Source organism: Salvelinus namaycush, chromosome 8 (genome assembly GCF_016432855.1).
Source record: "Salvelinus namaycush isolate Seneca chromosome 8, SaNama_1.0, whole genome shotgun sequence".
NCBI classification, from domain to species: domain Eukaryota; kingdom Metazoa; phylum Chordata; class Actinopteri; order Salmoniformes; family Salmonidae; genus Salvelinus; species Salvelinus namaycush.
In genome coordinates this window covers 32,137,970-32,153,470 of record NC_052314.1, presented here as the reverse complement: position 1 = coordinate 32,153,470, position 15,501 = coordinate 32,137,970, and the positions used below count along the sequence as shown (strand labels likewise).

At 45.5% G+C, this 15,501-nt stretch overlaps 1 protein-coding gene across 1 annotated transcript in view; it reads right to left on the bottom strand.

Annotated features, from left to right (window-relative positions):
- The window catches only part of LOC120052100 (KICSTOR complex protein SZT2-like), a 110,614-nt gene that overhangs the window by 59,754 nt on the left and 35,359 nt on the right, over positions 1 to 15,501 (bottom strand). The window contains exons 27-37 of the mRNA XM_038998952.1: positions 14,275 to 14,533; positions 13,688 to 13,862; positions 13,472 to 13,570; positions 13,259 to 13,331; positions 12,746 to 13,066; positions 11,937 to 12,075; positions 11,489 to 11,605; positions 10,920 to 10,989; positions 6,273 to 6,458; positions 5,766 to 6,059; positions 5,122 to 5,554 (exon numbers count right to left, since the gene is read on the bottom strand). Of these exons, the coding sequence (XP_038854880.1) occupies positions 5,122 to 5,554; positions 5,766 to 6,059; positions 6,273 to 6,458; positions 10,920 to 10,989; positions 11,489 to 11,605; positions 11,937 to 12,075; positions 12,746 to 13,066; positions 13,259 to 13,331; positions 13,472 to 13,570; positions 13,688 to 13,862; positions 14,275 to 14,533 (2,166 nt within the window). The remainder of the gene's footprint in view (positions 1 to 5,121; positions 5,555 to 5,765; positions 6,060 to 6,272; positions 6,459 to 10,919; positions 10,990 to 11,488; positions 11,606 to 11,936; positions 12,076 to 12,745; positions 13,067 to 13,258; positions 13,332 to 13,471; positions 13,571 to 13,687; positions 13,863 to 14,274; positions 14,534 to 15,501) is intronic.

The following is a 15,501-nucleotide window of genomic DNA, read 5'->3' as shown; positions in this document are numbered from 1 at the left end:
GACTTGAAGAGAAGCACCCATGACACCACCCACACAAAGTTGTATCATGTCTTTTGTTGGCACCCCATACTGTGCCAATGTGGACACACCTAATGGTAATCATGACCGGGAAAGGAGTCAATGGTGTAATGGAGTTGGAAAGCACTGGCCCTTATCCTCAGGCTTCTGGCTCACCTATAACTTCTCCACCATTACCCTCCCCTCAACCTCTTCCTGTTACCCTGCCCAGACAGACTGGGAGAGGTGTCTCTGTGCTCACTGGACAAATGGAACAACAATGGACACACACCAATCATAGTTTGACAATGCAGGAAAATGCCATTCGCAAACTAAGTGAAAGTGTGGAGGCTCATCAGAAAGATGTGCAGTGGATGGCTCACCTCCCCCGTCAAATGGAGGAAAACCAACAACAAACTATTCAGATACAGAAATATTTACAAGATTCTCTGAAACAGGATATTCAAGGAAAAATGCAAAGTTTCAAAACACAAATAGAAACTAACCATCATCTAGTCATTAGCTATCTTGAGGAGGAACAAAAACAGAAAGCAGAGGAGTCAGCCTCTGATGTGAAGGGAGTGTGTTCTTATCTGAAAGAGGTTATGGCGGACAATTCTCTCACAGGGGAACTACGATTTTTGATTGAACAGACTCAAAAAGGATACATTTAATGAGATGGAAAAAGCACAGAAGGTCACAGATCTTCAACTGGAAGAGCTACACCAGGAGGTAATGCAGTGTTTTTCCCTTCTGGACAAATCCTCTGCACTTCCCTCAGGCTCTGCCATTAAGAGAATAGGAACAGGTAGCACTACAAAAACCCCTCTTAAGAAACTGTTAAACAGAACTCCGGTTTCCCCAAGACCCCTTGCCACTATCATGCCTCCTCTAGAGAGCTCCCTCCCTATCAAACTACTTTTCCCCACTTTTGGCAGCACAGATCCACTGTTTTTCTTATCTAAGTGTAATGATTTCCTTTCTATCCGGCCCCTTACTGACTTGGAGGTTCTTGACACCCTCCTCAGTGTTCTCCATGGTACAGCAAGAGCCTGGTGGGATATAGCCCGTGAACATGTGTCATCCTGGGAGGAGTTTCAAAAAATTATTCCTCTCAGCCTTCCTCTCAGAGGACTATGAGGATGAACTGGCAGAACGGGTTCGTAACAGAGTCCAGGGTGAAGCAGAGCCAATACGGGACTTTGCCTTCTATCGAGTTCTATGTAAGAGATGGAAGACTGACATTACTGAGCAAGAGATGTTCAAACTCATTCTTAAGAACATGGTTCCCCGTTTTGCCAGTCAACTTTCGGGAACATGTGCAGAATGTGGATGATCTGGTGCGTCTTGGGACTCAGTTTGAGAAGGACTGGAAGCACCACCTCCAAACTCAAAACTCTGTTCCCTTATCCCAGTATACCCATAACTCTCCTGGGGCTTAACCGTCTCAGCTATTTGTGCCCAAGATCCAAGACAAAAGTTCAGTGATGTGCTGGAGGTTGACCCCTCTATGGCCAGCGTCAGGATTCAGGAAAATGACAGAAGACCGACAGTCTAGACAGGAGTGGTGGCTTGCATACAATCTGGTCGGCCTTAATGCCCACCGTGAAGCCTTTAGACAGCACAACTGGCTGTCTTATTCCTATTCCGCAACAACTATTGGTTCCTCTGACTGTTAGGAACTGGAGAAGGAAGGCCATAATCGACACAGGAGCAACTTACACCCTGATGCAAAAAGCCCTGTTCGAAACATAGCATTACCTCATGAGGAGCTTTGAACCTGGGAGGAAGGGCCATTGTACTTGGCCAATGGAGAACCTACCACTCCCTTGGGCTGGATTGATATGACAATAAAGCTGCATGATGAGACTATTAACCTTCCTGTGGCTATTCTTTCAGATCCGAGCCTTGCATTTGCTCTAGTCCTTGGCCTGGACTTCCTGTCCTTCAGTGGACTGACCATCTCGATGTCCGAACCATCCTATCGGCTGCGCTCTGAACATTCCCAGCCTCATCCATTTCAACTTGGAAATGCACTGATTTCAGACTGGAGCCTGCTACCTTATTCAGAGTGCTGGCTAGATCAAGTTGAAGACAATGACAAAAACAGAGAAAATACAAAGAAGAGACAAAGACAAAAACAAGTTCCACTAGTACAGCCGTACCCCCCCTTCTATTCGAGAGTAAAAGCAAACTTGACGCTGATTTCTACATCAAACAAGCTGTGGAACAGGCATGTCTGTCAGGACGAGAGATGGCAGCTCTCCCAGATGTTGGAGATGAACAGTGAGCTCTGTACTCTTACAACCGTCTTCAAACACAAAATCTATACCCGGCATGAAGTCCCCATTAAGCAGCATCCCTACAGGCTGTCCCCTGCCAAACTGCCAATTCTCAATGAACAGCTCAAAAGCATGTTGGAGAATGGAATTGTGGAACCTTCTTTTTCCAGATGGGTTTCTCCGGTTGTCCTGATTCCAAAGACAGATGGTGGATATCGATTCTGTGTAGACTACAGGAAGCCGAATGCCATAACAGAAAGCGATGCCTACCCTCTACCAAACATTCTCTGGCAGGAGCATCTATTTTCAGTAATCTGGATCTGAACAGCGTATATTGGCAGGTGGCAATGGATCCCGCAAGTCAGGACATGACTGCCTTTGTCACCCTTGCTGGTTTGTACTCCTTCAAAGTCATGCATTTTGGTTCGAAGAATGCTCCAGCAACCTTCCAAAGGTTGATGGAGACTGTCCTGGGAGATCTGAGGGAAGAAATTGTCTTGTGTATCTGGATGACATCATACTCTACTCCTACTCTGTCGCGGATCATCTGCAAGACATACAGTCCATCTTCGACAGACTAAAGGCTGCAGGTTTGACCTTGAAGAAGTGTCATTTCTGTTTGCCAGAACTCAAGTTCCTTGGTCATGTGGTTAATGCTGAAGGTATCCATGCAGATCCAGCCAAAGTTGCATCAGTGCAGGAATTCCTAATTCCCACATCCCTCAAGGCTGTTCAGCGCTTCCTGGGTATGGCTGGATGGTACCACAGGTTTGTGACTGACTTTTCAAAAGGTCGCCGAACCACTCAACCACCTTAAGAAGAAGGCTGTGAAATTCCAATGGACCCCTGCATGCCAAAGCACATTTGAAGCACTCAAAAACAGTCTCATCACTCCTCCAGTGCTTGGACATCCTAATCTGAATGCTGATTTCATCGTGTACATGGATGCAAGTCAAACAGGATTTGGAGCAGTCTTGGCTCAACAAACAGGTCCTGGAACAGAAGAAGTTCTTGCCTATGCAAGTCTCACCCTTAATTCAGCCGAGAGGAATTATTCAACGACTGAAAGAGAGTGCCTTGCGGTGGTCTGGGATTTGGAGAAATGGAGCTACTACTTGGAGTCGAAGGTCTTCACCATTGTCACAGACCACTCTGCTCTGCAGTGGGTTCTAGCATCTGGCAAGACCAACAGCTGTCTTATTTGCTGGTCGAGCAGACTTCAGAGGTTTGACTTCATCATTGAGTATCGCAAAGGAAAATAGAATGTTGTACCAGATGCCCTTTCTCAGATTATAGAGACTGCCAATGTTTGTTCTCCATTGTGCAGCACTTACACTACCGCTGTCACCACTTCGCCGAAGTCGGTTTCTCTCCTTGTTCGGGCGGCGTTCGGCGGTCGACGTCGCCGGTCTTCTAGCCATCGCCGATCCACCTTTCATTTTCCATTTGTTTTGTCTTGTCTTCCTGCACACCTGGTTTACATCTCCTACTAATTAACATGTGTATTTAACCCTCTGTTCCCTCCATGTCTGTGTGGGGTATTGTTTATTGTCAAAGTTGGCACGCTTCCTGCTGGTTTGTGCCGGGTTTTGTTTTACCAGTGCTGTGGCAGCCGGTACTTTGTTCTTGGGTTTTGTACTTTAGCTGCCTCACTTGTTCTGTGGGTATTTGTTTTGTGACGCGGTTGCGTTCTGTATTATGATTGCCTAAGTAAAGTGCATTGTCCATTCATCTCTGCTCTCCTGCGCCTGACTTCCATGCACCAACTACACCCACCGTTGTCAACCGCTAAGTGTCTGGATGATTGATTCCTTCCCTCTGGATGATGAGTATGTGTGGAGAGCACAGCAGAATGATGCCGCCATAATGGCGATTCACAAGAACCTGTCTGAAGACGACTTGAAGAGTCGCTTCAATGAGAAGTTCAGCCTAATTCAGGATAAAGTGTATCAAAACTCCAAGAGGAGATGGAACACACAACACCCATTACCGCATCTTTATCCCCTCTACATTGAGTGACCAGATGATCCAAGCTTATCATGCCAACCCCATGAGTGGCCATCTTGGAGTTTTTAAGACTTACCGAAGATTACAGGAGGTGGCTTACTGGCCAGGCATGTGGGTTGATACCAAGAAGTTTGTACAACTGTGTGAAGTCTGACAGAAATACAAACCAGACTTTGGCAGACCTGCTGAGAAACTGCAGCAGACCGCGGTGAACCATCCCAATGAAATGCTGGGAATTGACCTCATGGGATATTTTCCTCCCAGCCGGGGGACCCAGAATGAATTTTTACTGGTGGTAGTGGACTACTACACACACTGGGTGGAGTTGTTTCCACTCCGCAGAGCCACTGCATCTGCCATTGCTCTAATTCTGCGAAGGGAATTCTTTACCAGATTCGGGACTCCAGACCAAATTCTCTCTGACCCGAGGTCTGCAGTTCATATCAGGAATCTACAAAGAGCTCTGTACCTACTGGGGTGTAGTTGCCAAGCTGACCACGGCCTACCATCCTCAGACCAATCTGACCGAGAGGGTAAACCGAAACCTGAAGGGGATGATTGCTTCATTTGTGGAGGATCAGCACACAATGTGGGATCAGCATCTTCCTGTGTTTCACTTATTGTGAATTGCTATTTGAACTGTATTGATGTGGGGTGGTACTATTGACATGTGGCCGAGAAGACTTTGGACATTTTAAGGCCTTTGTTTTGTCTATAAACACCTCCCCTGTTGCACTTTGTTAAAAAAAATGTATCCCTACTGAACACCACCCAACAATGCAGCTGGAACTAAAGGTACTTGATATAGTCTGGGTCTAGAGAAAGGGACACTCACTGTGGGTGGTGGACTGCACCGACTCGGCCAGGCTGACTGTGGAGGGGGTCTTGGGGGGCGAGGTGTATTCTGAGGAACGGTCGGTGCTAGTGCTGGGCTGGAGCTGAGGGTTGCTGGCCTGGCCGCCGTCCCCTGTAGTGGTAGAGGTAGAGGTGGAGGTGGAGCCCACGGAGCTCAGCCGAGGTCTTATCTCCTCTCCTCCTCTGCCCACAGAGCTCAGTCGAGGTCGACTGGTGGAGGCACCAACAGAACTCAACCGGGGGCTGTCACCCGCGGCAGTGGAGGTAGCACCAACTGAACTCAAGCGGGGTCTAGGGCCCTCCTCTGAGTCAGCTCGGGATGGTTTGATTGGGGTGTCGCTGCGCTCCTGGGCTGAGTAACTCGCAGATTCACTAACAGCCCCGACAGTAGACTTCTTCTCTTCTCCCTGAACCTTAAGGTACATAAAATAATTAATTCAGTTTAAATTCATACACATTCCTCCATTTATTTATTCATACATTCATAAATATTTCATTTATTCATAAAAATAAATTGAAATATAAGAGACCTTAATCCGGCTGGAAGGACCATGAAAGAGGATGCTTGGAAATAAACTAGTTGGTCAGGTTGAAACTCCCCCTCCCCCCAAAAGTTTGACAAACCTCACTGTCTGGCTCCACCCTCGCCACCTCTGCTTCGTGGTCAGGTCTTCTTCCTGGTGTGCCATGAATGGACGGAGCCCTGGCGCTGTCGTCCACATCAGGACAGTGATTGGTTGGCTGTGAGTTCCGTCCAATCATGGAGTTCCATCCCGCCTCCCCAGGGTTGACAGTGCTCTCAGACAGCCTCTTAGCAGCCTGGATCCTCTGGGGGTGGAGTCTACTCAGAGACATGTAGTAGAAGTTGTCTTGCTCTCCATTCAGAAGATAACCTGAGAATGACATCCTACGGAACTCCTGTGGATGGGAAGATTCAAGGGTGAGGGTCAGTACCAATTTTCCTCATTGAAAAGCAAATCGTCAGAGTAGCACTTGGGTATGCAACATGTAAGGTTCCTGAAAATGTAAAAACCGAATTGACCCCTCTAGAAAAAAGGGCCAAAACTCATCTTTGCTATGAAAGAAAAACAGTTCTCCCTGTCACCGCTTCTGGTCACCCTCCCACCATACCTCTTTGAACTTCTCCAGGGACTGCTCAGGGCCGAAGACAAACTGCAGAGGAACGACCTCACAGTGGCACCGTGGTCGCCCGCCTGAGCGAAACACGTGATCCGCCACCTTCTGTAGCATGGACGAGCGGATAACCCGGGAGAGACGCAGCGCTGACACAATCTCGTCCTCCAAGAGCCAACGGATCTACAGCGAGAGGAGAGGGAGAGGTGAGTGAATGGGCCTGAAATCTGTAGCTCAGTGACAGGGTGAATTCCTGCTATTTAGTGGTCGACTAGCTCAAAGTCAAATCAATATGAAGTTCCAAGATCGAGATGAAATTCAAAAGTAATTCACACATGTGAGCTCTCACATTTTTCAACATGTTTTTTACAAAAGGATAGATACATTTGGATTTTTCGGCAGGTAAATATGCAGGATGCTACCCTCCACAGCATGGCCTTCGCTCCAGATCAAAACTTCAAACCTACAACCTAATTTTGACAAATTAAAGCTATACGAAGGGTGCTCTAGCAAACAAACAGCAGAGACCTGAGGACACCATTCCAACCTGGAACTGAGTGAGTAGTGTTTGGTATGATGCTATTTTGAAAGCCAAGAAGTTAAAAAAAAGAAAAATAAAGCACATTACAAGGATATATTTTACATTATGGGGACTGAATGCTGAGTTAAGGCTCCCAAGCTTGCAAGGACAGACCAGATACAAATTCAATTAGCACCACGGTGTGAAGTAAAAGGTGTCGAGGCCTTTTGGCCCAACAAGTGGCAGGAGTCTTTGAAGCGTCCTCTGAAGACCCCTCCTGCTGTTCAAAGACCATTCACTGGCATTTTCTACAAGAAATCTGCCTCCAGAAATAAATAAAAGCGTGTGACACCTACTCCCATTGCCTGCTGCACTGCAACTTGGATTCCACCTGGAAATCTGTTCACCGTCTGCCCTGGCTTGTCTCCCCGTCTGGTACAAGTACCGCCACCACACTCAACCCTCTCTCCCGAGCTTTCGCTCGCCTCCAGCACACACACACTGTTGGGGCGAGTGACTCTGAACTTACAATGGCTAGCCCCAAGTCGTTATATATTTAAAAAAATGATTGTGCATTTTGCTATTTGCCTCATGACTCCTGCATACTTTGTTGACTACAAACTTTCTTTACCCAAGCATGGGACAGATTGTTTGTTCCCACACTCGGGACTCTGACTCTCTATTGGTTACACAGACTTTTGGCCTCCCATCCTATTCTAACCACCTCTCGCCGGCTTTATTTTCATGTTACCTGATGAAATTGCTGTACAATATGATCTTGTTGCCATCTGATGCACATTCAGATGATATAAATCAGCACTGCAGAGCTCTCCCTGTCCTTTGCCGTGCCTTGACTGTATTACTGTTGATGATATCTGAAAATGTGCCTGATCACCCTGGCCCATCTACTGTTGCTAGCCCCAATTCTGACTTGTGCTCTGATATCTTCTTCACTGATTTCTGCTCTCGTAAAATCCTGGCTTTTCTGCACGTTAAGATTAGAAGCTTATTACCTAAAATGGATCAATTGTAAGTGTGGGTTCACAGCTACAATCCAGATGTGTTGGTCATTACTGAGACGTGGTTAAGGAAGAGTGTTTTGAATACTGATGTTAACCTTTCTGGTTATAAGCTTTTTCGGCAAGACAGATCTTCCAAAGGTGGGGGAGTGGCAATCTTTACCAAGAATCACCTTCAGTGGTCGGTTCTCTCCGCCAAGTCTGTCCCCAAACAATTTGATTTGCTGGTTTTAAGCATTAAACTTTCAAATAGCTCTTTGTTGACTGTTGTTGGGTGCTATCGTCCTCCATCAGCACCGCCCTGTACCCTACCTGCCCTAAGCTCTCTCCTGGCCCCTTACACTAAGTCTGAATTTGTCCTAATAGGTGACCTAAACTGGGACATGCTTAAACCACTTGACCAAGTCCAAACGCAATGGGACTCCCTAAATCTTTCTCAGATTATTACCAATCCCACAAGGTATGACTCCAAACACCCAGAAAAGGCTACTCTCCTTGATGTTATCCTCACAAATAATCCTGATAGGTATCAGTCTGGTGTTTTCTGTAATGACCTTAGTGATCACTGTTGTACAGCTGCTCAGTGAAAAGACCTGTCCTGACTTGTCATAGACGCTTGCTAAAAAACTTTAATGAGCAAGCCTTCCTTCATGAACTGGCCTCTGTAAAATGGTATAGAATCAGCTTGATCCCCTCTGTCAAAGACGCTTGGACCTTATTTTTTGATATTTCAGTGGTATTGTTAACAAACACGCCCCCATAAAGAAAATGAGAATTAAAAACAGGTTCAGCCCTTGGTTCGACCGTGATCTTGCAGAGTTAATCCACCTCAAGAATTGCATTTGGCAAAAGGCTCGGCACACGCATACTCAGGCTGAACGGCTATCGTTCAGGCAAATGAGAAATAAGTGCACTCAGGCTATCCGGAAGGCCAAAGTGAGTTACTTTAAGGAGCAGTTCTCTCTCTGTGGGTCTAACCCCAAGATGTTCTGGAAAACGGTTAAAGACCTGGAGAATAAACCCTCCTCCTCACAGCTGCCCATGTCCGTTAATGTTGATGATGTGGTTGTTACTGACAAGAAGCACATGGCTGAGCTCTTTAATCACCACGTCAGGATTCCTATATGACTCAGCCATGCCTGCTTGCCCGTCCAACATGTCCTCATCTCCCACCCCTTCTAATGAGACTATCCCCGATACTTCTCCCTCTTTTTCCCCTGCCCCGCTACAAAGTTTCTCCCTGCAGGCAGTCACTGAGTCCGAGGTGCTAAAGGAGCTCCTTAAACTTGACCCCCCAAAAAAACATCTGTGTCAGATGGTTTAGACCCTTTCTTCTTTAAGGTTGCTGCCCCTATCATCGCCAAGCCTGTCTCTCCTTTCTGGGGAGGTTCCCATTGCTTGGAAGGCAGCCACAGTTCGTCCTTTATCAAGCTGATCCTAACTGTTATAGGCCTATTTCTATTTTGCCCTGTTTATCAAAAGTGTTGGAAAAACTTGTCAATAATAAACTGACTGGCTTTCTTGATGTCTATAGTATTCTCTCTGGCATGCAATCTGGTTTCCGCTCAGGTTATGGATATGTCACTGCAACCTAAAAGGTCCTCAATGATGTCACCATTGCCCTTGATTCGAAGCAATATTGTACTGCTATTTTTATTGCCTTGGCCAAAGCTTTTGATATGGTAGACCATTCCATTCTTGTGGGCCGGCTAAGGAGTAACAGTGTCTATAAGGGGTCTTTGGCCTGGTTTGCTAACTACCTCTCTCAAAGAGTGCAGTGTATAAAGTCAGAACATCTGCTATCTCAGCCACTGCCTGTCACCATGGGAATACCACAAGGCTTGATCCTAGGCCCTACACTCTTCTCAATTTACATCAACAACATAGCTCAGGCAGTAGGAAGCTTTCTCATCCATTTATATGCAGATGATACAGTCTTATACTCAGCTGGCCCCTCCCTGGATTTAGTGTTAAACGCTCTACAACAAAGCTTTCTTAGTGTCCAACAAGCTTTCTCTGCCCTTAACCTTGTTCTGAACACCTCCAAAGCAAAGGTCATGTAGTCTGGTAAAAAGAATGCCCCTCTTCCCACAGGTGTTATTACTACCTCTGAGGGTTTAGAGCTTGAGGTAGTCACCTCATACAAGTACTTGGGAGTATGGCTAGACGGTGCACTGTCCTTCTCTCAGCACATATCAAAGCTGCAGGCTAAAGTTACATCTAGACTTGGTTTCCTTTTTCACCCCAGCTGCCAAATTTACCCTGATTCAGATGACCATCCTACCCATGCTACATTACGGAGACATAATTTATAGATCGGCAGGTAAGGGTGCACTCGAGGGGCTAGATGTTCTTCACCATTCGGCCATCAGATTTGCCACCAATGCTCCTTATAGGACATCACTGCACTCTATACTCCTCTGTAAACTGGTCATCTCTGTATACCCGTCACAAGACCCACTGGTTGGTGCGTATTTATAAAACCCTCTTAGGCCTCACTCCACCCTGTCTGAGATATCTACTGCAGCCCTCATCCTCCACATACAACACCCGCTCTGCCAGTCACATTCTGTTAAAGGTCCCCAAAGCACACACATATCAGGGTTGCTCCTCTTTTCAGTTCGCTGTAGATAGCGACTGGAACGAGCTGCAACAACCACTAAAACTGGACAGTTTTATCGCAATCTCTTCATTCAAAGACTCTTGAACACTCTTACTGACAATTGTGGATGTATTGTTGCCTCTACCTTCTTGCCCTTTGTGCTGTTGTCTGTGCCCAATAATGTTTGTACCATGTTTTGTGCTGCTACCATGTTGTGTTGCTACCATGTTGTTGTTATGTTGCGTTGCTACCATGCTGTGTTGTCATGTGTTGTTGCTTTGCTATGTTGTTGTCTTAAGTCTCTCTTTATGTAGTGTTGTCTCTCTTGTTGTGATGAGCGTTTGTCCTATATTTATTTTTAATTTTTAATCCCAGGCCCCCGTTCCCGCAGGAGACCTTTTGCCTTTTGGTAGGCTGTCTTTGTAAATAAGAATGTGTTCTTAACTGACTTCCCTAGTTAAATAAAGGTTAAATAAAAATAAAATAAAAAAGACTGAACTTACCTCATCCATGGTGGCTAACACTGCTAGTTTGTGGGGAATTGGGAGTTTGGCCAAGGGGTCTCCTCCAACCCTGTTGAAATAAAGACGTAATGTAACAAAGGCAATAGTAAAGGGCTTACATGTGTTACATATATATACTGTATGTTACAGGAGAAGGTCAATTTGGGAAATATATACGTTCCACGTAACAAATTTGGAACAGGAAAGGAGCCAGCATATATTACAAGTTAAATCAGTTGACAGACAGTGAGCTGGTATGGGTCGTATCAGGACAATTTATCTGGGAAACAAATAACGGCACTACGAAGAATGGATGGATAAGAGGTTATGCTGCCAAAGAGAATCTCTGTTTAGCCTCTGTGAAATGATCATGCAGGCAGCCAAGGACTGCTCAACATGCTTTCTTAACCCAATGTATCCCTACCCTTCAGACCACTCACCCGTCAACCACTACTCCTCTAGCCTGGTAACAGACTTGTGTGTGCTGTATAGCCAAATGACAACAGCTATACAGCACAAACAGATATAGAACCAGGCTACTCTTTTCACCATTCTTCCTAATGACTCACCCGTCGACCCCTACCCCTCTCAGGCTGTCCAAGTTGCCCATCAGCTCCTCATCAGAGCGGTAGGAGGAGGGCTGACCTGGAGAACGGTTCAGAGACACACTGCTCTCTGACGTGTACCTGGAGAGAGTGCAGCCCGTTAGTTAACGTGATCATCTTTTAGTGAAAGATCCTACTGTATGTGGAAATGACGAAAGTATACAGCACAGGGTTATGCTCTTACACATTGCACATTATCATTCCAATGACAACGTATCTGGTAAGAGTGGCTATCCTAATGACTGATATCCTAGTTTAAGCTCCAAGTTTTTTCAACGTTTTTACAAACCTGGTGTAACAAAGGGCACCTTACCATATGAACACTAATGAATCCAAGAACAAACAGATGCATTTTTGTTTTGTTATTTCATTTTGTTCCACATATTTCTCAAGTAGGATCTAAAATTCTCACCTGTTGTGCCTCAAGTCAGACTGCATACCCTCGATCTCTAGGGGTAAGGTGAGGACAAAGATGTCCAGTGTGACAGACAGATCATTCAGATCAAGAGCCTGCAGGGCCTCTGCATTCTCCAGACATGTGATCACCTCACCTGTAACAAAACAGTACACGTCAACACAAACAGCAGGGCATTTAATAGCATTATGAAAATTCACAGCAGAACTGGGGTCAAATAGTATTTGTTGTGTTTCAAATACTTTGACTGTCGGAGTGAGCCTGCTTGGAGTGCCAGATGGGAAAGTTTAGCACTTTTGGAACTAGTCCACTGGTTCCATTGTGCCGGACAAACTCAATAAAGTGAAGCTATCAAATAACATTTTATTGGTCACAAACACATATTTAGCAGATGTTATTGCAGGTGTAGCGAAATGCTTGTGTTCCTAGCGCCAACAGTGCAGTAGTGTCTGACAATTCACAATAACACACAAATCTAAAAGTAAAATAATGAAATTAAGAAACTTATAAATATTAGGATGAGCTATGTCAGAATGGCATTGACTAAAATACTGTAGAATACAGTAAACACACATATGAAATGAGTAAAGCAGTATGTAAACATGATTAAAGTGACCAGTGATTCCATGTCTATGTACATAGGGCAGCAGCCTCTAAGGTGCAAGGTTGAGTAACCGGGTGGTAGCCGGTTAGTGATGGCTATCTAACAGTCTGATGGCCTTGAGATAAACACCAGGTCTGAGTCACATACTGTCTATTGGCTTGTGTCTCTTCTGTGACGGTTGTCAGGTACAGTGTGTACTCACCCAGGCAGGTGGGTAGCGTGGTTATGGGCATGGATCCGTGGCAGCTCTTTATGTTAACAGAGCAGGTGAGGTGGACGAACAGCGGAGGCATCTCAGGCTGAGGCCCCTCTGGCTCCAACAGGCTGTCTCCCTCTAGGATGCTGAAGGAGTCCTCATCCTGGTTCACGGTGTTGGAGTCAGACAGGGACTCATCCTCCCCCTCTCCCCCTGCTTCCCCCTCTCCGTCTGCCCCTAGGGATCTCCGGACCCCAGCCCTCTCCTGGTACTCCACCTCCAGGTCTGTGTCGCTCTCCATCATGATGCAACAGCCCGACATGTTCTCTGAGGTGCACATTAGGATGACATAGTACACAGCATTATGACATAGTACACAGGATTTATGACGTATCCTTAACTACATGTTCTCTGTGGTGCACAGGATCAGAATAGAGTATCTGATGTACTGTTATCTAGAAGATCTTAGGCGGGTGTTACACCAAGCAATCCAAGCAACTAAAATACAAGGATCCCCACCGTCCTCTGTAGCAGGCTCAGCCTCTGAGACAACCTCTTCACTAAGTCGTCTCTCCTCTTCCCTATCAGAGTCCTTAGGAGGAGAACAAAAAATTAAAATCAGAAGAAGAACGCTGTATTAGTTAAAACTGAAACAATGTTCCGGCCCCCAGTGCCTTCTTCAGTGTCCTGGGGTGGATACCAACCGAGAACAATGGATAGGAAATAACATACACATATCTCTTTCTTAGATGATGGTGGGCAGTAGTAGAAGTAGTGGGGATTGGAAGGCACGGTCTTGAAGAACTGAGCACCAATGTCCATGAATTTGTCCTGTTGAATACAGGCATTAGCTAGCTATAAAACTGTTCTTTAACAAGAGCATCAAATTGTAACATAATCCATCTAATTTCTTTCCATTCTACCATTATCTATCCTTCAGTTGTTTACCTGTATGATTTTGTGCAGGTCAGGGTAGACCTCACACTTCTGCTGAAGGCGGAGGAGGGACAGAGGGAACTCTGGTATCCTGATGGTCCCGGGGGGTTCGTCCAGGCCGAGGGGGGAGTTAGGGGCCGAGGCCTTCCCCCTGTTCTCTGCCTCACTCACGTCCTCCATCTCAATACTTGCAGACACAAGGTCGTCATGTTTACTCATAGAGCACCATTCAGCACCGTCAATCAATAGTCTGAACCAAACAAGTACCAAAACAAACCAAACAAATGTACTGTATGTATCCACTCTTTGCAAATGAAGTTCTGAACCAAGGTCAGATAACATTCTGAGGATCATTCTGTAGCCGACCTGGGTCAAATATGTATATAAAATATGTAATATACTTCAGGTGCCCTTGATTTAGTTTGTCAGGGACGTGGGATAGTCGCTAAAGTGCAAACTCCAGATTGCTAGATTTGATTTATTTGATCATTAAAAGTAGAAGGCTGCTCCAGCCAGAGACAACACACCAGTCAAACACACCCTGAGTACTTCAAATATTTAAAAGAAATGGGTAACTGCTCTCTAGGTCTCAGTAGTACCTGGATGAGGAGGCCATGGGTCCTCTCTTGACCGGCCCGTCTTCCTCTGCCTCTCCAATGGTGAAGGTGGCGGGGGTGATGGAGGGATCAGGGGTCACAGCGTCTCCATGGCGCTCTCGGAACACCCGGATGTGTCCACAGAGCGTCTGGAGGAAGGAAGTGATGTCTATCTCCTGGAGAGACTCCTCACAGTAGTCCATGGCTGTCAGCAAGTCCTGGGAACTGATGCTGTGGGACTGCTGCAGGCTGCGGTACACACCTAGGGGGAGAGAACACGATCATGCACATGCACACATTTCAGATCCATGCCTGCTCTGTCTTAATTCATCTTTCCACGATTCCTCAAGTCTTTATCTCCTCGCCTCCTTCTCAACTGCATTAAAGGAGAACGTAAAAGTGGACCTTCTCCAATGTAATCTGAAAATGAGGGGAGGAGAGAGGATGCAAGGAATATCTAAGCTACATCGTCAAAAACCTTACACTATACTCTCAAATACAAATCTGGCCAACTATTCCATGTTAAGTTCAGTCAAGATCATCACATAAATCCACATAAAAAACAGTGCCTTCAGAAAGCACTCACACCCCATGAGCATTTTCCAAATTGTGTTGTGTTACAGCCTGAATTTAAAATTGATTACATTGAGATTTTGTGTCACTGGCCTACAATACCCGATAATGTCAAAGTGGAATTATGGTTTTAGGAATGTTTACAAACAATGCTGAAATGTCTTGAGTCAATAAGTATAAAACCCCTTTGTTATGGCAAGCCTAAATAAGTTCAGGAGTAAAAATTAGCTTAACAAGTCACATAAAAATGTACATGATTGTTTAATGACTACCTCATCTCTGTACACCATAGTCGAGCAGTGAATTTCCCTCAGTCGAGCAGTGAATTTCAAAAACAGTTTCAACCACAATGCCTCAAAGAAGCAGACATTGAATATCCCTTTGAGCATGGTGAAGTTATTAATTACACTTTGGGTGGTGTATTAATACACCCAGTCCTTCCTAACTCAGCTGCCGGAGAGAAAGAAAACCACTCAGGGATTTCACCATGAGGCCAATGGGGACTTAAAACAGTTAAGAGTTTAATTGCTGTGATAGGATGGATCAACATTGTAGTTACTCCACAATACTAACCTAAATGACAAAGTGAAAAGAAGGAAGCCTGTACAGAATAAAAATATTCCAAAACATACATCCTGTTTGCAATAAAGCACTAAA